Source organism: Sapajus apella, unplaced genomic scaffold, assembly GCF_009761245.1.
Source record: "Sapajus apella isolate SASKATOON/1434 unplaced genomic scaffold, GSC_monkey_1.0 scaffold23, whole genome shotgun sequence".
In the NCBI taxonomy this organism is placed as follows: Eukaryota; Metazoa; Chordata; class Mammalia; order Primates; family Cebidae; genus Sapajus; species Sapajus apella.
The window spans coordinates 13,823,699-13,849,270 of record NW_022436963.1 but is presented as its reverse complement, the minus strand read 5'-3'; the positions used below and the strand labels follow the sequence as shown (position 1 = coordinate 13,849,270).

Genomic DNA, 25,572 nt, shown 5'->3' with positions numbered 1-25,572 from the left:
ATAGTAGGGCCATCATTTTCAGCAAATACCCATTAGTTCCACATTCATCTCATAAAAGAAAATTCATCTCAAATAATGATTTGCAATAATGGCACAAGATAAATTCTATTGCTAAATTAATGCTTCTTAGTAGAATCACTTAAACATCGGTATGTGAGCCACTTTTAAGTTCTAAAACTTTGTTTATCCTGTCCTGTTTCCTATGACCTTTCTTTGTGATTTTATAAATTGGCAAATTGGTGACCTTTTTTCCCTTTTAAACTAGGTTCACTAATTATTTACAATTTTATTCTATGTCCTTCTTCACCTTTTGTACCCTCACCCCAAATTAATAACAACATTTTAAAGTTTTTTGTTGTTGTTGTGGTTTTAGAACTGATGATTCTGATCCTGGCATTGCCAAGCTACCCAAAATTCTCAAGCATGTATGCTGTATGCTTCTTCATTATAAATTTATTCACTGAATATTCCTAAGTCCTGAAATGTATACAGTTCGCTTGTAGACAGGCCAAATGAAAATGCAAACTTTTGCTTTCTAGAGAATGTGGCAGGCTGTCAATCAGTATATGCGAGTCCCATAGTGAAGGTCAAAGAAAACCCTATTCCATGCGCCATTCATCTCCTTCACTGCAATATGTAAGGATAGAGGTGAAATGCAGTTTCTGTTTGTGTTTCACTGTAAAAGTTAGATTGCAAGGCAACAGTAACTTGCAATTAGGAAGAAAGTGCATACAGAATGTTGTAGGTTCCTGAAGGTCAGGTCTGACAAAATGACAAGACTTCGGAGAGGAAGTCTTCCTGGCTGCTGTCCAAGGTGCTGCTTTTGGAAGGCTCAACATCCAAGCAGAACAGAGAACAAATGGCCACTGTTGAAAGGCACATTGCTTGAACCTGATCTATTTCTTATGCCATGAAAAACTAACCAAAATGATCTTGATTGGTCCCATTGAGGCTTATGTGTGTGTTTCAGAATCTATGTTTTCAGGGCACTTTTTTTTAATAAAGAAGAAATCATAATAGTAAGTAGCAGTTGTGTAGCTTTCTACAGTTTACAAACTGCTTTCAATCATTTGTTATAAAATGTTCAGATCAGCTACTTTTATATCTATTTTGCAGATGATAAAATCAAACATCTGTAAATTTAAGCAACAAACCTAGATGTTCTAAGTCCAAAGCTCTTTCCTTTTGCACTACACCAGGACTATACTTGTATGCTGAGGACCTGAGGGTTAGAGCCTATTCTGTGTAAATCTGGGAGTATTCGATCCCGTTTCTGTGCCTCAGTTTTCTCCTTTCCGTAAAGTGAGCAGACTGAATTATAGTATCTGTAATATCCCTTTAACCTCTAAAATTCTCTTCTATGGATTACAGTAACAAGTGAAATAGCCCATCTTCAGGATCATAAATAAAAGTGTTTTCAAAGGTGCAATTTAAATAATAATAAAGTTTAATAAAAATAAGGATAATTACTACCATTTCATAAGTACTTGCTATATTCCAGGCACTAAATGAAGTGCTGTTGATATATGTTATCTCATTTTATCCTTATTAAATTCATATGAGATATGTATCATCATTACCTTCACCCAATTTATGAGGGGCTTGAGGCTCACATAAATTCAGTCACTTGCCTGAAGCTCCATAACAAATATCTGTCTGAGCCTGATTCAAACATGAATATTCTGACTTTGGCACTTCCATTTGCAACCACTCTACCTTCCCACCTGTCCAGGATTAGCACTTATATATGGTGTGAGATGCCAAACCTGGTCATTTGATATTTATTTCAACATTTCCAGGTGAGATGCTACAGCAGTCATCTGAATTAAAGAGTAGTCTGAAGATGGCCAAAATTAATATGGCCTACCTGGAGATTTTAGCTTTGTGGAGAAAACCAGAGTTTATCTGGAGTTTATACCACCTAAGGAGACAGTCTCCTTTGAGCACTAATTAACTGCTTTTGGGATTGGAGAAACCACATTCCAAACCTTTCACCAACATGACCAGCATTTGGATGTGGAGATATTACCTATTCTTTGTTCCAGATTTAAAAGGAATTCATGACTCATGAAAGCAACTGCCTTTTAACTGCCTTTAACTGAATAAAGCCCATTCTCACTAAGATCTCAAAACCAGATTCAGATTAGGTAAAAAGATTTTTTTTTTACCTATTATTAACTCAGCATTTCCCAGGCAGCTAGAAATCATTAATGACCACTGAAGAGGCAATGACCAAGTGTCTCCCATCTGCTCTAGAAGCTTGTATGGCATCTCTATGAAAAACTATACTCTGTGAATCAAAGATACTCTAATCAAGAGTAGACACATCTGGTCAATCAGGAAGATGTTTGCTGTTCATAATTTCAAGCACTGGGATATAGGGAACCATCCACATGTTTGGCATTTTTTAGAATAGTGCCTCTCAACTGGGGGTAATCCTTCCCCCCTCCCCCACTCACCCCACACACACAGGACATTTGATAATATCTGGATATATTTTTGATTGCCACAGCTGGGAAGGAGTGGTGCTATTTTTACCTAGTAAGTAGAGGCTAGGGATGTTATTAAACATCCTATAACGCTAACGCACAGGAGAGCTTCCTGAAAGCAATGCCAAAACTGTTAATAATGCCAAGGTCAAGAAACCCTGTTTTAAGCCAAACTTCCTGGTGATTAGCTGATTTTTTCCTTTATATGGATTTGTTGTTTCTTTTGCACAAGACTTACTCTATGTCTAAAAGCATAACAGGTACTACCACTGATTTTCGATCTGTGCAGTGATAGTCACACTCCACCATGCACATAAATCATGTAGGGATTTGATAAAATGCATAGTACTAGGTCCCATCCTCAAATACTTTCATTTGGCAAGTCTTAAATGGACCTGGGGGCCAGGCATGGTGGCTCATGCCTGTAATCCCAGCACTTTGAGAGGCCGAGATGGGTGGATCACAAGGTCAGGAAATAGAGACCATCCTGGATAACACAGTGAAACCCTGTTTCTACAATAATAATAATAATAATACAAAAAATTAGCCATGGATGGTGGCTATTTTTTTTTAATTTCTTTTTTTTTTAAGTAGCCTGTAGTCCCAGCTACTCAGGAGGATGAGATAGGAGAATTGCTTGAACCTGGCAGGCAGAGTTTTGCAGTAAGCCAAGATTGCACCACTGCACTCCAGCCTGGGCAACAGAGCGAGACTCCATCTCAATAAAAAGAAAAAATATTGGATCTGGGAATCTGCACTTTTAATAAGCACCCCTGTTGACCATGATTCTAGAGCATTTGGTCTTTAGATCACACGCATTTGGGATTTTGGTTGTCAAACTAGGCTGCCCACTAGAATCACTTGAAGAGGCTAAAAATGCCAATGCCTAGGCCCCACCTGCAGAGATTCTAATTAATCTGGAATGTGGCCCAAGTATCATGAGTTAAAATCTCAAGTGATTCAAATATTTAGCAAAGTTTAAGACCCACTGATTGAGGGAACTAGTTTGAACTAACTCTTTAAAACTGAACCCATTTTCTCAAAAGAGAGAGGGGAGTAAAAGGAAAATGTGAGCATGTTCAGCTGGTTGCATTTGGCGATCATAAAATCCACAGATGTAAATTGCTACATCTTCTAATTTTTAAATCAGCTCCTAAGGTTGCAGTACTTTATTCTCACCATAATATTTTTAGTATTCTTTGTAGACGACATTTAGATTAGCATCACTTTGGTCACTGTCCCACAGTGACAAGGCAATCAAACAGCTCTGATGATTGCAAGTTGCGTCAATGTTCCTTGGATCTCTTTATTATTGGGATTGGAATTTTTTCTCATTTACATTATTATTTAACATTTCTTGAATGCCAGCGCTGCTCTTCACATATGGCCTGTGTAGAAAGTACATTGTATCAGCAATTAAAAAATCTATAATGCCAACCACCCCAATCAAAACTACGCTGCATAGATTAATGAGTAAAGCAGATGTACGAGGGCATGAATCTTAAAACTCTCTGAAAATGTGGTCCAAAGATATCTTTTGGGAGATGCATCCAGAGCCAAGATGCTGCCTGTGTTCAGAGACTAGGTGATCCCTTGCGGGTTAGGATGTGAGTAACCGAACGATGAATGGAACCCACTTTTCTCCTGTTACTCTGCCAGGATGTCTAAGTAAGTGGTTTCATCCTCCCTGTTGCCCAAGCTAGAACCTCAAGAGCCATCCTTGATTTCTCTTTCTCCCCAGCCAGTGTGTCACAACAACTCATTTTCTATATCCTGACAATACCCCTAAGTATCTCTCAAGTCCATCCATTTCTCCCTCTTTTCAATACCACTACCATAGTTTAGGTCTCTATTTTCTCTCCCCTGGACCACAGTGATTGCCTTATTGACTGTGCGCTTGCCTTTAATATTGGGCGTCCCTTTCAATCCATGTTACGTAATGGTTCCTTTTATTTCTTTTCGGTGAATGCCTTCCTAGTAGTAAATGAGTAACACACAATTTTTTCTTTCACTCTAACTCTCTTCTCTTACTTTCTCATACACAGGCATATAGACACACACACACACACACACACACACACACACACACACACACTCTGACATTATATCTGGTGCTTCTCAACACTTCTTCCCATAAAGATAAGTGGCAAAAACTGTGTAGTAGAGATAGCTCTGTTTTACTGACCACTGCGTATAGCACTTTATATAGCAGGCAGGCATGGATGGGGTATAACAAACACCCCCACACTGTTGGCCTCATGTTACGTACTGAACACAAGGATCATTGCACCTGTGAACATGAGCATGTCGCTGGCTGGCCTTCCAGTTCTGAGCAAGTGCTGGCCTTGCACATGGCTGAGTCATGCTCTCTAAATTTTAAAGAACCAGCTTTACTTAATAGGAAGTACTTGGAAGGGAAAGTGGGAAAATTTTTCAAACAAATTTCAAGTATAAGTAGGCATCCCAGATGTCCAAGGAGAAATTCTCTTTGGAACTTGTCTCCTTTTAACCCACGTGACTCTCTTCCTGACTTTCCCCATAAGAACAGCAGATTTTCCCATGGAGACATGAAATCTTGTGAAATGTGCTAAATTATCTATTGAATTGGTACAATCTTTCTGGCCCATAATAAACCATCAAATAATGTGCATTTTCCTTTTAAAATTCCAACAATGTGCCTTCATTCCATGGTCATTGAATTAACTGGTACAAAAACATATTTTCAGATGTCACACCTCTTTTAGAGTGGATGCAGTATCAAAAACCCACACATATTACTGGTCTGACCACTCAGAATTTTATAGTATCTTCAGAATGGAATGTAAAGCTTAATTGTCTATATTTGTCTAGAAATAAAGAAACACATCTCTTCTCCTCTTATTCCTCAAAAGGAAAAATCTATGTCATGTCTTTTTTTTTTTTTTTTTTAATCTCACTCTGTCACTGAGGCTGGAGTGCGGCGGCATGATCTCAGCTCACTGCAACCTCTGCCTCCCAGGTTCAAGTGATTCTCCTGCCTCAGCCTCCCAAGTAGCTGGGACTACAGACACACACCACCATGCCCAGCTAATTTTTGTATTTTTAGTAGAGATGGGGTTTCACCATGTTGGCCAGGATCATCTCGATCTCTCGATCTGGTGATTTGCCTGCCTCAGCCTCCCAAAGTACTGGGATTACAGGTGTGAGCCAACAGGCCCAACCTATAGTGCCAGTTTTTAAAATTGGTCCTCTTGGGAATAAAATGCATGCTTTCTTGCATTTTGCATACTTTCTCTAATCATCTGTTGTGTTCTTGCGTCATTCAGTACCTGGACTGAGCCTGAGCCACTTTGAGTAATGTCCTTGTGTCTATAGCATCCATAATCTTTGTGATTGTTCAGATGTGGAGAGAGACTTCTCAACTACTTTCACCCTTTAATAGAATTAATGACACCTTCTGATACTGTTGGGTTATGACCACATATTTTGAAAAACTGTAAACAAGTCAACACAGTCCTCACTGGTACGTTTTTGCCCCTTCCAAGCCTCATTTGGAAATTAACTAATAGCCCCAAGAAGCTACAATACACACTTGTAATATTGTAGGAACTGCTTATTGTTGCTTCCTATCTTACTCTTTATGATACAAACACTTTGATATATTTGTTTTAGCAGCGTGTCTGAGCCCCAGGGCATCAGGGCATAATTAGTAAAGGGCATGGGCTGGAAGGAAAGGAGAGGAAGGGGTGAGGCTGGCTTAAGCAGTAACTATGGGACGTGAGGGCCCTAATTGTAATTTATAACTAACACAGGATTGTACAAACCTTACAGATAAGCAAACAGGGCTATCTCCTTTTGAGAAGACAATGCTTTGGTGTTATTTTGAATTTATGGTTATTAATCACTTGAAAGAGACAAAGGAAAACATTCCATGCAAGGGTTAAATTCAAAGGTATCATTCTAAAACTAGAAATAATAAAGAGTTAGTTTCTGGGAGAAGTCTTTTTCTTTTTAAGTCAGGGGTGGAAAGAGGATGTTTGGTCTAAATGTCCTATTTAGGGAGCACTGCAAAGAACCAGTATATTCTGTCCCTCTCTGGCCCTTTAAGCTCTCCTGTTTCTGGGCTGGAACAATTTCGTAGCAAGTAGGATTCAGTTATCATGCTTGTTTAAGGACATTTTCATGGATCCATAATGCGGTCTGCAGGCATGCATCCATTTGGAGAGAGAGAATATATCATGTTTACGGTGCCTGCACCAGCATATGTGGACATTTGCATTTGGAGATGAAAGTATATTCCCTCTTCAGCTGGAGTTTTACCCCTTGTTGGTAGTGACTGGAGCCTGAAAGCTGGTTGTATGCAGAGCAGTGGACCAGACACTCTTTCCTCTTCTGCTGAATTCATTCATTTCTTTTTATACCTGGATTCTGCCCTTAATCACCAAATAGGTACAATATCAGAACATATAGATCATTGTAAGCTTTGAATTAATTTAGCATCCTGACCCTCTTAAAAAGACATCTTACCTTTCGAAAGGTTTTGTGGCCCAGCTTTTAACATAATATAGAGAATTATTCCAGCAAGATAATGAATTGCTAAGAATCTTGTGTGCTCACCTGGGTGTGTAGTGACAATTTATCAACACTAAAGAGGTAAATTCGTTTCACAAACCACATTGCATCTTGAATTCTTTGACTACATTGTTAACATTTAATTTCAAATATTAAAATGTTTCACATTAAAAGCTCAGTACTTAATTATATTAATCGTATAATAGATATTAGTTAATAAGCTCCAACTCAGAAGCACTTGGGAAAAAGAGGACAATTTGCATAACCAGTAACTCAAAGGATGGGCAGCTGGGTTACGGTAGTTTCAATTTGACAAAAAAAGAAAGAGAAAAATGCAACTCTAGATGTATTATTATTTGTGACATGGCTCAAGATGGGAGACTGTGAGGAGAGTGAAGATGACAGAACTGGTGCTAAGCACTGTGACAAGAAGTTGAAGAGCAGCCGACATGACATCTTTCCTATCGTGCTGCCGAAAATGTCAACTTTGTGAAGGACAGTGAGAAAATGGTTTGCCGAAAACTTGAAAGGTAGATTCCGGAGATGCCTGCCGTGTCAGATGCAATATAGTCTGCTGTGGCTGGAGAGACCCATTTCTGGCTCCAGTGATGGCCTGCAGGTGGGAGAGCTTCCAGTCTTCAGCACGGCTCCAAAAATGACTGCGCTTGACCTGCATATTGTCTCAAGTTTGCAGGATCATGATATACGAGAACTGAGTTGTTAGCCAGTGTGCAGTTAGGTGGAACCAGAGACCAGGGGCTATGTTTGCATGTGTATGTGTGCACGTGTGTATGTGTTTCTAAAGCTAAGTTTGAAGGCATCGTCTATTAAAATTTGGAGCATGGGGAAGGAAGGGATATGTGCTTTATGAACTTACAAGTTCAATACGAGTAACGAAAACTAACTTTGAATAATATAAGCAAAGGGAAGTTTATTAGGATGATGCAGGGGGCCTCAAAGAAGGGGAAGGAAAAACTGGAATTAAGTCGGTTGTGGAAGAGTAGAAAGCAGGACTGAGGCAGAAGTTCATACTGTACGTTAGAGTAACCTGAGAAACCTTAAAAATGCCCATGTCAGGCTGGGCTCAGTGGCTTATGCCTGTAATCCCAGCACCTTGAAAGGCTGAGGTGGGAGGATTGCCTGAGCCCAGGAGTTTGAGACCAGCCTGGGCAACATAATGAGACCTTGTTTCTACAAAAAAAAAAAAAAAAAAAAATTAGCCAGGTGTGGTGGCATGCTCCTGCAGCCCCAGTTACTCAGGAGGCTGCAGTTAGGAGGATTGCTTGAGCTTGGGATGTCAATGCTGCAGTGACTGAGATTGTGCCACTGCACTCCACCTTGGGCTGAATGAGACCCTGTCTCAATAGATAGATTAGATATAGACAGACAGACAGACAGATAGATGATAGTATGTCTAGGTTCTACTGCAAACAAATTAATTCAGAGCTTTGAGGATGGGACCTTTTGCAATTCTAAGAAACAGACAAGATCAAAAACTACTGACCTGTAAGGACAGTTCACTCAAGGCACAGCTACTGGGACAAGCAAATTCCATCTGTTTCTTCTAGGCTTATATCATTTGCTCAATGTAAGGATTCCAGAGGAGAGTGCCCTGGTAGCTGAACTGACGTCATAGACCAGCTTAAATATGGAGTGACTGTGAAAGGGAGGGGCTGGCCTCTAGGCAGCCCTTCAGCATTAATAGTAAGGGACTAGGCACTTCAATTTACCCTGACACAGGAATGCCCACAATGTGGCTGAGGCCACTCCTCCAAATCCAGGGGTGTTAGAAAGTGGCAATGAACCTTAAGAAGCCTAAAAGCAAGAAGACCAGAACATCCACAGTCAGGACATGAGAGGAGAGAGAGTTAGGCTTCTAGAGAGGTGTTCTTTGTAGAGATACATCTCAGCCTGGAATATTCTAGCTCAAAGTTTAAAATCCAGCTTCACCCCTCCTCTTCTTTCATTCTTTGTGTCTCCTTAAGTGATTTAGTATTGAGAAAGGAACAAGATGGAAAACTAGTTTTATGACAGTTGTAGAATCACCCCCAAATATTTTCAGAAAGATGAAACAAAAGCATGGCATCTGAAAGATACCAATATAGTTCTACCATTTATTTTGCAACCAGCACTACTTGGAATGGGACCTTGTAAACAATACAAATGCCACTTTTGGAAGGGATTCATAGCTAAATAATACCATGTATCTCTTGCAGACTATCTCAGGTTCCAAATCCACTCTAAGAGAAATCTGGAACCCTGAATCAAATATACCCTCTCTGCCACTGGAAGAGCCACCCACCTAATATTTTTTTTCTCTATAACAGTGGCTCTTAGGGTGTGGTCCTCGAACCAGCAACACTAGCAACAGCAGAAAACTTGTTAGAAATGCAAGTTATCAAACCCTACCCCAGCTCCACTGAATCAGCAGCTTTAGGGGACCCACCAATCTAGATTGTCACCAGGTGATGCTGAGGCTTACTCAAGTTTAAGAACCACTGCTCTAGAAAAAGTATCTTGTTGCTTCTGCAGAAATTTTGCTCTAGTAAATATGTAACCTGAACTTTTCAGTTAATAGCACAATAGAAATCTATCTAAACCTGTATAGTTAATATTGCCAAATTATAGGAGTCAATGAACACGAAACTAATGTTTGACAGAATTTTCAAAAGCAATGAAGTAAAATCAAACAAAACAAAGGATTCTTTTGCTTTTTAACTGACCTGGTTACAACCTAGGATCTTTGACAAATTGTTATTCCTGTATATCTTTTCTTCACTTTGTAAAATAGTATCTCCTGTTACCAATACCATTTCAGAGCAATTCTGGCATTTACAAACAAATTAACATTTTATGCCGAAATCATTCGACATAAAACTGTTTTCACACCTGCTTTTATTGGTGAACTCTGTACTTGTACCTTACAGACTTTGCTTTATTTTTAAATAGAAATAGTCACACTGACATAGGTAATCAAGAAACAAATTTAAGAGACAACAACACTAATTTTTAGTTGTTTACTTTTATTGGAATAGTGAGATTAATGGTGTTCAGAAAGTAGTCCAAGGGGAGGTTATCAGGGAAGAAGAAGCTGCTGTCTGATACTTTTAGTAATTGTAAATGGGAATCATCAGAACAAAAGAAAAAATATAATCCAATGTTAGGTTTGTAGTAATATCCTTTGTAGTGAGAATTAACTGAGAAGGCCAAGCATACACTAAATGTTCACTTTTTATCATCTCAGACACAAAGCAGAAAGCTGCCTTCTAATTGCCTAATTGCCTTGGAAGGCTTGTAGGGTAATGAATGAATGGTTTTATTCACAGTGAGATTTATCTCCTAATAATGACCACAGACATCCTGGCTGTTCATTTTAAATGCCTTCCGTGCTTCTTGCTGTCATCTTTAAACCCCTTCTGAACTGTAAAATTATATTTAATAGCATTTTTCTCTAGGTTAATTCTCCACTAAAAAACAAAATGATTTAAATTGCTCCAATTTCCCCCAATTGAGTATGTGCATGCACACGCTAATCATATAAACAAATGTGTGTTCAGTGCATAAACAAGCTGAATTTTGTATAAACAAATGTAAAAACCACAGCTTAAGGAAATTATAGATTATAGTGTATATATGAAAAGTTACAAACAAAAGCATCACGTGTTTTGCAGAGGCCAATAAATTCAACCTGAGATCTAACTGTAGATTCATGGACATTTCACATAAAAAAAAAAATTTTGTTGTTGTTGTTAACCATGGTAGCTTGCACCTGTAATCCCAGCTACTCAAGAGGCTGAAGGAGGAGAATCACTTGAGGCCAGGAGTTCAAGGCTGCAGTGAGCTATGATCACACTGCCCTACCCCAGCCTGGGCCACAGAGCAAGACCCTGTCTCTTAAAAAATTATTAAATAAACTTTGTAAATTAACATTTGAGATTTACCAGAGAATTTGAAGACAACCTACCTGTTGTTTATCATTTTGCCTTCTTTCTTTAGAAGAGTATGAAGTAAGGGACTGAACGAGATTTTACTGTTTGGGGGTTATTTTTTATAAAGTGGGAGAGAGGAAATTTTTTCATTTTTCAAATAGGGTATTTTTATTATCAAAAAAGAAGGAAAGCTGACTGATTAATCCCTCCCAGGAGGTACATTGCTGTCATTTGCCAAGTCTTTTGTACAGTCAGACTGGTCTAGTATAAAGGATTTTCCCAACTTATGCTGGATCCTTGAGAAGGCCTATAAATAAGACCATTTGTTTGGTCTCAAGATGACTTGCATTTGCAAACTGAAGAATGTTCCAATAGAAGTTTTATGGTGACACACCAATCTGCAAACTGGCTCAGCCAGTAGTCAAAACAAGTCACTATGAGATCTGGGAAGCTGAAGACTTTGAGTGGGTCAGATTATCCTGCATCTAGTTTGAAACAGATCAATTTGAGCTATAAATATATAACCTCCCTTTATATTTTCAACTTGAACGGTCCATAACAAATAGGGGGTATATGTACACACCTAAAGGTGACACAGAACCAGGGGAATACGATGATCAAACTGAAATCACTTATTTAAACTGGAGTTCTTTTTATTACAATGAGTAATAGTTTACTAAAATTGGAAAACATGATTTGTTCTTCGGTGAATACATGAACACTTAAATAAATCCAAACATCTGTAGTTATAAGCAGAAAATTGAGCAATGTAAGATGTTTAACACTGGGAAAGACCAAAACTTACAAGGCATCTGATTTTCATAGGAATTTGTGTAAATAATTCAGGGATCCCAAATCCAAGTGCCTACAAGAGAGATAGGTAATACAATTTAGCAATGTGGACCCGGTGAGTGCTTGTCCCAGGTAAGGAAGAAGTTGTTAGCCAGCAATTAATAATGCCAGCTGTTTCACATTTTCAAGAAAAAAAACCAGAAATCAGAATTGTATTCTAAAACTTCCCTGATTTTAAAAAATGTTGCCAAGTAGTTCAAATTTCTTAAGCTGTGAGCCAAACAGAACAAGTTCAGGGGCTGGACTTAACCAGCAAGCCACCAGTTTGCACATTTTACCACTTCACAAGAAGTGAGCTACAGATCTGCATGTTTCCAAAATGATAACCCAAACACAACCCAGCCCTTTTGGAAGCCAGCCCTGAATAGCTGGGCTTCTCCTGAGGTCACATCTATCATTGTAGTTGTTCCTTCTAAAATGGACAGTTTCCTCCTGCTAGAGATTTGATTTGATGGTGTCAGCATATGAGGTTCCCGTCATTTCATGACATGTCTTCTTTCAGGCCTGATGGAATCGGAACTGTGACTGTTGAAGAAAAGGAGCGTTTTGAAGAAATCAAAGAGAGACTCCGAGTTCTGTTGGAAAATCAGATTACACATTTCAGGTAAGGATCTGGGGCTCGAGGGCTTTGATTAGGAGATGAGAATGGAAAGGGATAAATAGAAGGCTTAATGTTGCAAAACTGTAAATCTACCAGAGGATAAATTGGATATTTGGAAATAACTGAGTAGAACAAGCAAACCAATCAGACGTGGTTCTGCAATAACCAGGAGAAATTTGCATTCTTAAGTTCATGTTATTTCCACTTAAAGAACAAATCCTGCCATGTTTGAGCTGACCCTGGTCATCAATCTATTATAAAAAGTTGAATTTGAAGTTTCTTCAAGGTTCCTAAGTTAAAAAAAAAAAAATCTTGTGAATCAGAGCATAGTGAACAAGAAAGGAAGTCAGTGGGACTCCTAGGAGAGTCTTCATTTTCTCCCCTACCTCAGAAACACGACTAGCTGGCTGCACAGGGAAAGAATGAACCTTGGATCCGCCTGGGTGGATTGAATCTTCCCTGCATACTCAAGAGAGCCAGCAGATTCTGCACTTGAGCATTACACCACATTGCCCACTTCTCCCTTGGAGCAAATTAGGTGTTTTTAATGCTCTCCTGGTGGTTCTGAACCAGAGATCCCGAAATAGAAACTGAAAAATAATAATAGCATTTCTAATGGTCCCTATTGATTAAATATTTACTATATACCAGATACACAAATGGAGGCTGGAGAAGTATTAGCTCACATCAGAACAGCTTTGTAAAGTAGTTATCATAATCCCCATTTAAACCAGGAATAAAATGAGACAAGAGAGGTTAAGGAACTTGCCCAAAGCAAGCCAGCCAGCAAGTGGAAGAAGTCGGATGCTTACATAAGATAGTCTGGGTTTAAGTAGCCATGCTAGTCTCTCTGTCCCATGCACAGTGTCCTGAAGGGCCAGTGACAACCTGAAACCAGTCACTGGAACTCATAGTGGTACCTGACATAGTTTTTTCTGTGCCGTCAAAATCCTCCTGGATAAATCTTTATTGATCTTACGCTATATGTAAAGTGCATTACCAGTAGCAGAAGATCCATAACAATAGCAAACCGTAAGCAGGGAAGGATAGCTAGCAGAATCAATAATTTCCTCTAAATCTACTTTTCTATTCCATATATCAATCTTTTGGGACTTAAGTAAATGTATTTGAATTTGAGCCAATTCCATCTAATAGTTTTTTAACGCCAGTCTCAATAATAACATATAAGGTCACATTTGAGCTAACGAATAGTTTTCCTTCACAATAGAAATCTAAACAGAGCCTTATGTCACCACTCTGAATATTCTTTTCTGCTGCAGACATTTGCAGAGTCCCTCTTTAGTCATTATTCACACATACACATATATACATTATATACACACATATATGGTGTGAATTCAGATTAACATAACACAACGTGACAAAATAAAAAGCATTTTCCATTCCTCAGAGAGAGTTGCTATAGGAATCAAATTGCAGCATATTTCATGCTAAAATGTAATAATTTAGGCAACCTGAAGAATTTTGTCTTTTTTAGGTATTGCTTTCCATTTGGTCGACCTGAAGGTGCTTTGAAAGCTACTCTCTCACTCTTGGAAAGGGTAAGAATAAAAGTAAAAGATAGATCGTATATATATAAAAAGACATAAACATAATTGTAATGAAATGTTTTGGTTGAATGACCTAGTTGTAATTTTTATAGGATTTGTTTACCATTCAACAAATATCAGAATAGAAGCGAGGAAACTGCCAAAACTCATGATATTCTATCTTCAAACTCCCAAATAGGATATACTGAAGATATGTTCCTAGCCCTTCCCTGATTCATGGACAGCCTTTGCCAATGCTTTGCAATTCTGGTGCTTTCTCTTTAAGCATGGCTCTCAATCCGTATTAAGTCACAAAGAACTGATTTTAAACTTGTACACTTCTAAGAAATGTGGATGAGTGACACGTTGCTTGAACCTTCTTAATAATCCTTCTTTTTTCTACTTGAAGGTTTTGATGAAAGATATTGTTACCCCAGTGCCACAAGAGGAGGTAAAAACAGTCATCTGTAAATGTCTGGAACAGGCTGCGTTAGTCAACTATTCTCGGCTCTCAGAGTATGCCAAAATTGAAGGTAAGGCTCTCTTCTGCCCCCAGTTTTGAATTTAAATTTTGATATGCCTCCCTGGGGAAGTCTTTCTTTTTTCTGAAGGGCACCCGAATACAGTTGTCCATCTCAGTATATTAAGCTGAAACCTGAAAGCACTTGAAATGTGGGAGCTTCCTTGGCTGTGGCCAAGTAAATGAATTAAAAGACATTATAGGGGCTCAGAAAACAGCCTTTATAAGGGAACAATATTGAAAATAAGAGGTTATCAGATAACTAAGTTCCTTCTGAGAGTCTGTGTTGGCCCCAAATATCGGCTCTGTGGCTGATGTTTTCCTATGAAGGGGTTCCGTAGAATTGCCACCTTCTTTAAACAGAAGAAAATAAAGCAGTCTGTTGTCCATTGCTGATAGCATTGGAAGCAATACAAGAACTGAAAAGAGCAAGATCAAGGTTTTGCCTAACCCTTTCTTGCACCCAAAAATACCTTGTCTTTTGGTGGTGGTTCAAGCTCAATGGCAGGTTAGTGCTGAGCCATCTATGATGGCTCTGGGGCTTTAGATCTCATTCATTCTTGTTACACCAGACCTTCGAAGCTTGTTACCACGGCCCTCTCAAGTTTTAGGGAAGTGGTCACTGATGACCCGGTAATCACCAAAGGTGTTTTGAGTAAATTCTACTTGAGAAGATATGGTTCTCTGGGACCTATTCATTCATGAAGGTATTAATCACTTTTCATTGTTACCCTGTTGGCTGCTATAGGGTGATTTGAAAGCCACACCCAACTTGACCAGTGGTGTAAGTGTATAAATGTGGAAGTTCTGTGTGCAAAACTCGATGTGTCCGCATTCTGGAATCTGATATTATCTCACACGTGAAACACAACACCTGACTAAAACTAGCAAATGCACATTGTCTGCCTCAAGACAACTGGGGGGGGAAGAAACTAACCAACCGCCCAGACCCCATCACTTACTGCCAAGATCCTTGTTTCCTTAGAGAATTAGGTTAAGATTATGTCAAATTCACAGTGTTCCGTACATTACGTGTCCTCCCTCTCTCAATTTTGTCTGTCTGACAATGCAAATTGTGTACCAGTGGTAATGAATTCATTGTTATGCATCCAGGGAGAAACACTTAAGAATTGGGCACCAAAAGGATGTTTATCAACTCTTGACTTGGTAATGAGTAACAAAAATAGAGGAACAAGAGGTCGTTGAAGGGCTATATTAGCAAATAATTATTCCAGCATTTACTGTCCCAGGACGTAATGATTGGTTGTATTTGGTAAAGTCAGCCAGGTACCTAATAATTCTAGGCAAGGCCAGAGTTGGGATGGGATCAAGAAACGTTCTGTTGCCATGGCTGCTGCCTCATAGGTCTTGGTCTAGCTATTACTAGTCTTTTGGTAAGATCTGCTCTCTTCTTTCAGATAAATCTATCCAAAAACATACTTTAAGATCTGTAAGTAAAAATGCATTCATTTCCAAAGTAGATCAGCTGGTCTGTAATTTCCTTTTGTGCCTCAATTCTTCTTGGTTATGTTAATTATCTTTTGCACTGTGACTTTTAGGTCTGGGGATTCTTTGAAGAAACCAATCCTTTTTTTTCAACTCTCTTTTCAGAGAAGTACCTCATTCCACACTACCTGCTCTCTTCTGCTTCTCTCCTTCCTTGTCCGTGATTGGCTCAGCCACTTTAATGTGACCTCTGCAAAAGTGGCTGAGACACCAATTTCAAAGCATGCTGGGATTGTTAATTCAGACAACCCAACATCCTCTGGCTGCATGTATCAGGTTTTCTTTCATGAACATAGTCCACCACAGGCTGAGACATTGCAGCTTGAAAGATATTACTACCAGACAACTTTCTTTTACAAGGCTCTGATCCTACCCTCAGAAAGGAAATCTTTCATGTTTTACGTTTGAGCCCCTCTGTGAGAATTAACAGCTTAGTTATCTGAGAATTCTCGAAAGAAGTTGTAGTAATATTGCTGGAGACTATGTTTATGAAGAAATACCTCAAGAGCCTTAGATACTAAAGTCTGAAATCCTTAGTATCTTGGAGCCTTAAATCAATGAAATTTTGTTTCCCTTTACTCATGATGTTTTGGTCATTGTATTCTTGCAAACAGCTCTAAAGAGACGTGTAAAATCATGGTCACAATCTCTCTCGTGACTCACGGCATGCTGAATGGTTAATCCAGTAGATCTCCAATTTTGAAGCTCCTTTTTCTTTTATCCTATGTTTATCCCAAAATACTCTGTGGCTATTTTCCTTTGAGCTAATGTAACGTTTTCCTCTAACCTATGACCTTTAACCTCTTTACCTCTGACCTAAGCCTCTTGCATGCCCAAATCCTCTTTTATAGGGAAAAAGAGAGAAATGTATGAGCATCCTGTCTTCTGCTTGGCCTCCCAAGTGATGGATTTAACCATTCGTGAGTACCTACCACCTCCTCACCATGCTGTCTTCACTCTTTCTGTTTTCATTATTTCAAGAAAATCCAGATCCAAACCAACTCACTCTCCTTGCTTCAAGTTTTTTAGCATTGGCTTGTCTGTTGGTTCTGTCTGTGAAACCCAGTGTGAGAAGTCCAGTCACTTTTTATCAGCCTAAAACAGGTTAGACAATTAAGCCATTTGTTTGTGATAAACTCAGATTTGTCTGTAAGTTTTTCAGTTATTCTCTGTCTGTGACCTGAATGCATTTTTACTTTGCTTGTGTGTAACCCTAATTTGTAAAGTGCTTGTCACTGGTACACAATCAAAAGGTAGCAGCTAGGCCGGGGAGCAATGCATTAGGTGTCAGATAAAGGACATTTGGGGCGAAATCATGCCTTCTTTCCTATGTTTAAAATGCCAAACTATTATGGGTATGAGATCACACCAGGTGGTCTATTGTCTGTAAAAATTAGATCTTATATGCCTCCTGTCTGTTCTCTATCAAGCTGGGAAGCTTTTCCTTGTTCCCTCTGGAGATTTTGACTTGTCCTTGTCCTCTAAACTTTGCCTAGAACATATGACTTAATTGTCACTTGAAGAGTTCATGTATGTTTCATAGCTTGATTTCACATTAAACTTAATTTTACTAATTTTCTATTTGTGCAGCATTTTCCACCTCTGTGAAGGAGACTTTTTTTGCTGGCCCCCAAACTTCGGGGCGGTGGGAACCCAAGGGCAACCTTTTCTTTCCGATATCATGTATCACACATAAGTGGGGGGCATTTTGGTCCACTTGCTCATTAATTCTGCATATGTGTTCTTGTTTCTCTCTCTTCTCTCCTTGTTGTGCTCTCTCTTTCAAATAGAGAATCAAAAGGACGCAGGTGAACCAATTGTATATGCATTATAAATTATCAGGACTGTTGAGTTATATTCAGTTTTTGTTTTTTGTTTTTCAATAGCTCCTTAAGGTATGTACTCCCAGAGAGCCATGTGGAGTTGCAATAATACTTAAGGAGTTAATTTGTGCTGTCTAAATACATCTCATGCCCATTTAATGTTGACTTTCATAGAGTAGAATTTCTGAAAAGGCATAAACTTTAAAGGAATAGAATTCTGGTTTGCTGCGGAGCTTCATTTCATCTTTGGACATAGGATTCCAGTGATTTGGCCTCGTGCATTTTTAAAAAAGTTTTTTAACCAAATGAATCTTCCTCCTTGTTTTTAATTTCTTTTTTCTGTTTTCTGCCCTATTGAGAAGTTTGTGTTCTTTGATGAATGTTTATCAGCCAAGACAGATAGAAGTTTTGTCAATGTTGTTCTTGTATGTATCACGTGATTAAGCAGGAAGCATGGACAGGATGACCAAACAGGGGCTGTTGCTGGAGGTTTTATTAGAGGAAAGCTCTTGGAAAGTTCTGGCTTTGGAAATTTTCTTGTTGTTGGTCCCAAAACTTCTGATTCTATTTTGAGGAGAGCGCTGACTTGAAACTTTAATAAATTAGAATACAGATCATTGTTTTTAAAGCCTAAAGTGTTCTCAAAAATAACCATCAGTTAATCAAAATTAACAGTTGAACATATTTCAAAACAGTTCAGAAAGCATTCCTGGGCACATTCCAAGTACAGGGCTACTGATAAGTATTTGAAGACTCATAAACCTATGTTTAAAACACATGAACCTTTCTCTCCCTCATAAGGAAGATATTTATTTATTTATTTAATCATTTATTCGCTCATTCATCCATTTATTAGACAAGTGGTTAGTGGGAGCCTACCCTGTAGCAGGTACAGTGTTAAAAGCCAGAGACTATGTAAATGAGGAAAACAGCTGTTAGCCTCATGGAGCATATGTGCAAATGGGTGTATATGTGTAAATCAGTACATTGCAAAGCCTATTGGTAGAATTACGTGTAAGAGGAATGGGACATTGTCAGAAAACCATGGAAGTCTTCATGAGATGGTAAAACTTGAACTGTATCTTGAGACATGAATCAGAATAAGTGAAGTGGAGCTAGGATTGGGAATGAAAAGTCATGCTACATCAAGAGAGTAATATGGGCAAAAATGTAAAATCAGATAGCTAATAAAAATAATGAATGCTTATTTAATGCATATCATGTTCCAGGTATGATTCTAAGCATTGTATCTATATTATTAACTTATTTTTCCCCAAAAGCCCTTATAAGAGGGAACTATTATTATTCCCATTGCAGAGATGAGCAAACTAAGGCACAGAACTTAAAAAAACACACATCTAGAAGTATAATTGGTATAGCTAGACTCTGAGCCCAGGCAGAAGCCACACTTTTAACTACTCTGTCATTAATTCAACGTAGCTGCCAAACAGAGTGAAATGATACTAGTGGGCGGATGCTGATGATGGCAAGGTAGGCAGGGACAGGACTTCAAAGGTCCTTCTGTGCCATAATAATTCTGTGTTCAGACTATCTCATGGTTCAAATTTCTTAATTTGAAATCTATGCCAACTTTTGCATGTATATGGATTTTTTAAGAGAAAGATTCCACAGGCCTCAGCTGCAAAGGTGATGAAGAGTCATTGAAGGCTGTTTAGGCAAAGGGATGGGTTGGTGGTTTACCCTGCAGAGAAATCACACTATCAAGAATAAAGAGAAAGGTCTGAAGAGATGGAATAGGGTAGAACTGGGTTTAAAAGTTGAGGTCAAAGCAGAGATGGGTTTGAAGCTCGGTATAGTGAAGCTTTTTCTAAGTATATCAGGTCTCAATTGTAATCATAATCATAATTACTTCTTTCCTGGCCTTTAAATTTTTTTCTTAGCCCTTTCCTCCCTTTTCAATTTTCTTAATGAGAATAGATCACGAATACATGGATAGGTCTGCATAACCAATCGTATGGAGGTGGTAGGGCACCACCGGAGCTACATATGCAAATTAGGGGGAAGTGGGTACAATACTGGGCACCGAAATATGGACAGCTGCTGAGTCCTTTAGTCAGACTGTGCTTTAAGAATCTATGGGACTATGCAGATGGCATTTTGGTGGACTTATGCTTTATGTCTGATGGCATTATTAGAAATTAAATGTTCAGTTTAATTACAGTACTCCAAAAAAAAAATGCAAAAGCCTGCTAGTCTATGAAAGAAAAGCTGTGACTCCTGCAAATGAATTCTATTATTTTAAATACATTTCCATTTAAACCGTCACACATTCTGAACCCAGCAAGCTCTGAGAAAGTCTACACTACTATTGCTGTTTTGCCTCCGTTCTTGGCTAAATACTTGCATAATTTTCTGAGCATCATCACGATTCCACTGGAATTTGAAATAAAACAACTTTTTCCTTCAAATATGCCAAGGATTTGCAAAATCAGACAGATGATGATTTGTAGATAGACAGCAGATAGATATAGACAGAAATAAATAAGTAGGGAGAGAGAGAAAGGGAGAAATAGGAGGAAAAGAAAGGAGAGAGGAAAGGTTAGAAGAGGAGAGTGGGTAGGTGGGTGGTTAAATGGATGAATGATGTGTAGGTGGGGAGGGGGAGAGAGAGAGAGAGAGAGAGAGAGAGAGAGAGAGGGAGAGGGAGAGGGAGGGAGGGAGAGAACCTATGGGCCCAGGCCCTGTGCTAAGGGTTTCTGATTCAATCTTAACCTTAGACTCATAAAGAAGGCTTTATTTTTGCACCCTTTACAGATGAAGGTGATTCAATAAGGATAAGTAAATTTCTCAAGCAGGATTTGAATTCAGGTCTGTCTAAATCCAAATACAATGCATTTTTGTCTCTTTCTACCGTGTAGGCTTTTTAGTTGATGTGGTGAGCACTAAGACAATATCCATTCATTCAATGGATAAGGTCAAAGTATAATAACCCACCAGTTTTATGGGAGGACTGCAGATTAACAGAGCAGTCCTTTCTGGAACTGGATCATTGACAAAATCTTTACTTTGTAAAGTTTTCCCAAGGGCAGTTGAGATTCTGCAAGATTGTCAAAGAACTGAGGACTTTTTTCCTCACAAGATGGCTGGCCGTTCTGAGATGAGGACCATCTCATTCTTCATGCCTTATGCATGAGGGACTAAGTCTTTCTTTCTTTCTTCTTTCCTTCCTTCCTTCCTTTTCTTTCTTTCTCTCTCTCTCTTTCTCTCTCTCTCTCTCTCTCTCTCTCTCTCTCTCTCTCTCTCTCTCTTTCTCTCTCTTTATTTCTTTCTTTCTTTCTTTCTTCTTTTTGAGACAGAGTCTTACTCTGGAGTGCAGTGATGGGATCCCAGCTCGCCACAACATCTGCCTCCCAGGTTCAAATTGATACTTTTGTCTCAGCATCCAAAGTATCTGGGACTACAGGAACACACCACCACACCCAGCTAATTTTTTGTATTTTTAGTAGAGATGGAGCTTTACCATGTTGGCCATGTTAGTCTTGAACTCCTGGCCTCAAGTGATCTGCCCACCTCGGCCTCCTAAAGTGCTGGAATTACAGGAATGAGCCACCACAGCCAGCCTTTTTATCCTTTTTGTTTCAGTGGTGCATAAATTAGGGTTTCCCAACCCAGATTATCCTGTGGACTAGCACCTCATCTATACTTTACAATAGGTGAGGGGGACAAGGATAAACATGTTTTAAACACTGTCACCAAGAAAGATTTTGGAGAAAAATGATTTGTTAAAATGTGCCATGAACCCACAAGTATGAAACCAGTGTCTTTCTCTTCCTTTAGAAAAAAACGATATGATGCTGCAGATGATGATTAAAAACTGTCATTTATTAAGAATTTAGTATGTGCTAAGTAGTGATGCATATCCCATTTAATTCTCACCATGACCCTGTGAGATAAGTGTCTTATTACCATATTTCATTGACTCTAAAGGGCCATCAATCATAAGATGTATCATTCATATACTCCTAAGAATGAAATAATGCTGCCAGCTATATTGTGACATGCTATCAAATATAAGATGCATCCAGTAATCAGAAATGTTAAAATGTGCCTCTTATTTCAATGAAATAAGAACTTATTCATTTATGCATGGAAATCCTGTAATAGAAAGATGCTAAGTCACTTCCCCAAGGTTAAACAGCTGGTTAGTTGTAGAGTCAGAATTTGAACATGAGCCTGTTTAATTCCAAAGCCCACACTTTCAACTTCTGCACTATAAAATGCTTGTCACTCTTTAGCAACAAAATTGTATGACCCAAAAGAGGCTTCTTGATTATTGACAGGTAAAAAAAATCAAGGCCTAGAGAAAAGAAGCCAGGTTCAAAATAAAATGAGTAATCAGTGACTCTCCAGTCTCTTGTCCTGTGTGCTATTCAAGAGTCATCACCACCCACCAGGCTGCCTTACCTTTCAGTCAAGACATAATGGCCCCATCCACAATCCGTTGACTGGTCTGAGCTTCCAGTAAGACACTTGATGACATCTGGAATCCACATATTAGAATCATATATTTGCAACTCCAAGAAAACACTACCCAACCAGCCTGAGCACTCAAGGACTATACCCCAAATTCAAATCCTTATCTTGGCTCCACTGGGCTTTCTAACCTCTGTAACCTCACTTTTATTTTCTGTAAAAGGTGCTAATAATGGTTTCTCCCCCAGAGAATTGTTGCAAAGATTAAAATACATGTTCTAAATAAATATCTTAGCACAATGCCTGGCACATAGTAAGTGCTCATTATATATATATATATATATATATATATATATATATATATATATATATATGAACTTATTCGTATGATAATATTTAAAATGATGTTCTTCAGAATTAAAAGGTATAATATAAAGATATTATTTGATTTCAGAAATGAATTATAAAACAGTGCTTCTCAAACTTTACTGTCCATCTGAATCCCTGGGGATCTTGTTGAAATATAGGTCTTGATTCAGTAGGTCTAGGGTGGAGCCTGGGACTATGCATTCCTCACAAGCTTCCAGGTGATGCTGAAGCTGCTGATCCAGGGATGGTACTCTGAGGGTCAAGGGAATATAAGAGGTATTCAAATTGTCTTTTTATTATAAATTTCCAACACGACATTGCAATTTGCATATATATTCGTTAAACACCCACTAGGTTCCAGGATCTATGGCCAGGCACCAGGGGAGTATGTGATGAGCAAAAGCAGTCATGGTCCCTACCCTTGTAGAGCTTACAACAACAACAACAACAGCAAAAATAGAAAACATAGGCATGAAAGAAGCAATCACAATCTGATGATGATAGTAAAAGTAACAAGTAAGGTGTCACGGGAATGCAGTACAAGGGGATTTCACCCAGGCCAGGGTCTTTGATGCACTGCAGATTAGGGGATAGTGCTGGAGAAAGACACAATGTAGCTCCAAGGCTGGACCCCAAGAAGAACTGACTGGGGTGTTCCCTAGCCTTGTTGCAGTGTTTCCCTCTATTCGTCATCCCTCCAGATGCCCCAAGCTCCTCCCCAAGACAGCTTGTGGCAATGTACATAAAAGTTTATTTGGGAACTAGGTGGGTACTTAGTAGTACTCCTAAATCAGAGAAAAAAGAACTCAAATAGCTTAAGCAAGAAAAGAGAATATTTTTGGTTCATGTAGCTAGGAAATCCATGGAGGAGTTGGCCTCAGAAATGAAAAATGTTGATATCTCCAACTGCTGACAAGCTTCTTTAATGTGACTGGGGCTAATTGTTGAAGTTTGGGGAGCAACATGCTCACAGATAGCACCAACCTTTTATCCTAGCTAATGACTCTAGAAGAAAAAGCATTTCTCTCCAAGCAACTGTATACAATTCCAGAGAAGGGTCTCATTCACCCAGCTTGGGTCACATGATAATCCCAGAGTCAATCATAGTCCCCATAATAGTATGAGGTACTATGGTTGGCCAGGTGTAGTTTATGTGACTGCCCCTGTAGGCTACTTTCCTTGGAAGTCCCACCAAAATAACAGAGTAGAGTAGTCAACTCCCCTGAGCAAGGTTCCTGCACATACAAGGATAGATTTTCAACACAATGTCCAGAATTAAGCTCCCTTTTCTTACTTGCAACAACTCAGTCCCAGGAACAAAGCCTGAGTTGGCATACGTTACCAAATTAGAGAAGAAAAACATCACAAGAGTATTATTTCTTTCTTTAACTTAAATTATTTTTAATTGTCTTAAATAGTTTTTAATTGCATTAAGACACCTGACGTTATTCTCTGGCTTGGAAGTTCAAGTTATGATGTTTACTATTCAGAATTCAGCTTGGTACATTTGTTAAGTAACCAGGGACTTTGGATAAGAGATAAGAGTTCCTGTGTAGTTTATATGTATACTGCGAACACAGAACATTTTATTTTTCATGAAAGCACTGCATTGAAGAGGATCCACTGAAGATTCCCTTCTACCAATATTTGATGACCTCCCCTGGCCCCAGCACTACTCTAGACCCTAGAAATATAGAATTCTCTGGCAGAGGGGGAGTTAGACAAATAAATGTATATAGTTTCCTATTATCAAGGGCCAGAAGTGGTCAAGTAGAAGCATCGACAGAGGAGCTGAACTTTTGCTATGAAGGCACTCTCTTGTTATGGCATATGAAGCCATAACCCTTGTCACAAAGGAAAGCTCTCAAAGGTTTTTAAGCAGGAGCGTGACAAATTCAGATGTGTGTTTAACAGAGATCACTCTGACTGCTGCGTGGCAGAGAATGAACTGCGGAAGAGAAAAGGGACTGAAGCCTGCCTTGGAGGCTTTAGCAACAGTTGAGGTGGAAATGATGAGACCTGAGTCACGTGTCCACCCCCTCAGCAAGAGTGTGGATGGGCATGTGATCTAGTATGGTGTGAGATAAAATCAAGACATTTTGGAGGTAGAATGGACAAGCTATACCACCTAGGTCCTTACAGGGAAGAGACAAAGATGACACCAATGAAAAGGATAAGAAAAATGATTCATGATCCATCCAACAGCCTTTATTAACACATGCTTTAGACTGGCCTAGAGATGGAATCTTCTGAAAGGGAGTGGATATTGGAGAATCAAGGGGATCAAGTATACATAATAGATAGTCCCACTAAAGAAATTATATTAGACTTCAACCTTGCATGTCTTTGGCCTATGTAGCCATCATTTTAGGGAAGCTGGGTATTCAGGATAGAATGATGTGGCTATCTGCTTAGCTTTCTGTTCCTACTTGAGCTTTTATCTACACCTACCCCCAAATCATAGCAAATTGCTACAGGCTACGTATTTTCAGTAATTGCGTAATACAAACACTAGCATCTTCAGCAACATATCAATAGTCTGGGACTTGATAGTAAGTGGATTTTCCATCAATCATACTCATCTCTCATACGGTATTTCAGGGACTGGCATCTCACTCACTGGAACCAGAGTTGGTCAGGTTATTTAAGGGCTAATTGGAGTGTCTCTCACTCCTGGATGCATCCCTTCCTTGGCTTAGCTGAGCATGCAGTGGAATTCTTTTTTTGTTTTTCTGCAGTCGCATTTAACTCTCTCTCTGGAAGCCAAGCAGATTTAATTGTGTAAACATGAGCAATGGTAATTGGGTAAATGAAGTTGGAAACCAAGGTATGATGTTTTTGTTTTGCTCTGTGAGGAAAAAAAAAATAGGGAGCTTGTTTTTCTATGGTGGCAAACCTCACTGTCAGAATTCTGGACAGACAGTTGGCAGGAGGAAATCCCTTTATGA

The 25,572-nt window shown here is 38.9% G+C and overlaps 1 protein-coding gene across 41 annotated transcripts in view; it reads left to right on the top strand.

The window, feature by feature from the left end:
* Window positions 1-25,572, top strand: part of CADPS (calcium dependent secretion activator) — a 471,326-nt gene that overhangs the window by 338,083 nt on the left and 107,671 nt on the right. For 16 of the 41 annotated variants that reach the window (XM_032290346.1, XM_032290353.1, XM_032290352.1 and 13 more), the window contains 5 exons: window positions 12,324-12,425; window positions 13,921-13,984; window positions 14,382-14,505; window positions 16,850-16,918; window positions 17,789-17,806. In XM_032290346.1, the coding sequence (XP_032146237.1) occupies window positions 12,324-12,425; window positions 13,921-13,984; window positions 14,382-14,505; window positions 16,850-16,918; window positions 17,789-17,806 (377 nt within the window). The remainder of the gene's footprint in view (window positions 1-12,323; window positions 12,426-13,920; window positions 13,985-14,381; window positions 14,506-16,849; window positions 16,919-17,788; window positions 17,807-25,572) is intronic. The other 25 variants (XM_032290358.1, XM_032290340.1, XM_032290343.1 and 22 more) reach the window with 3 other exon arrangements.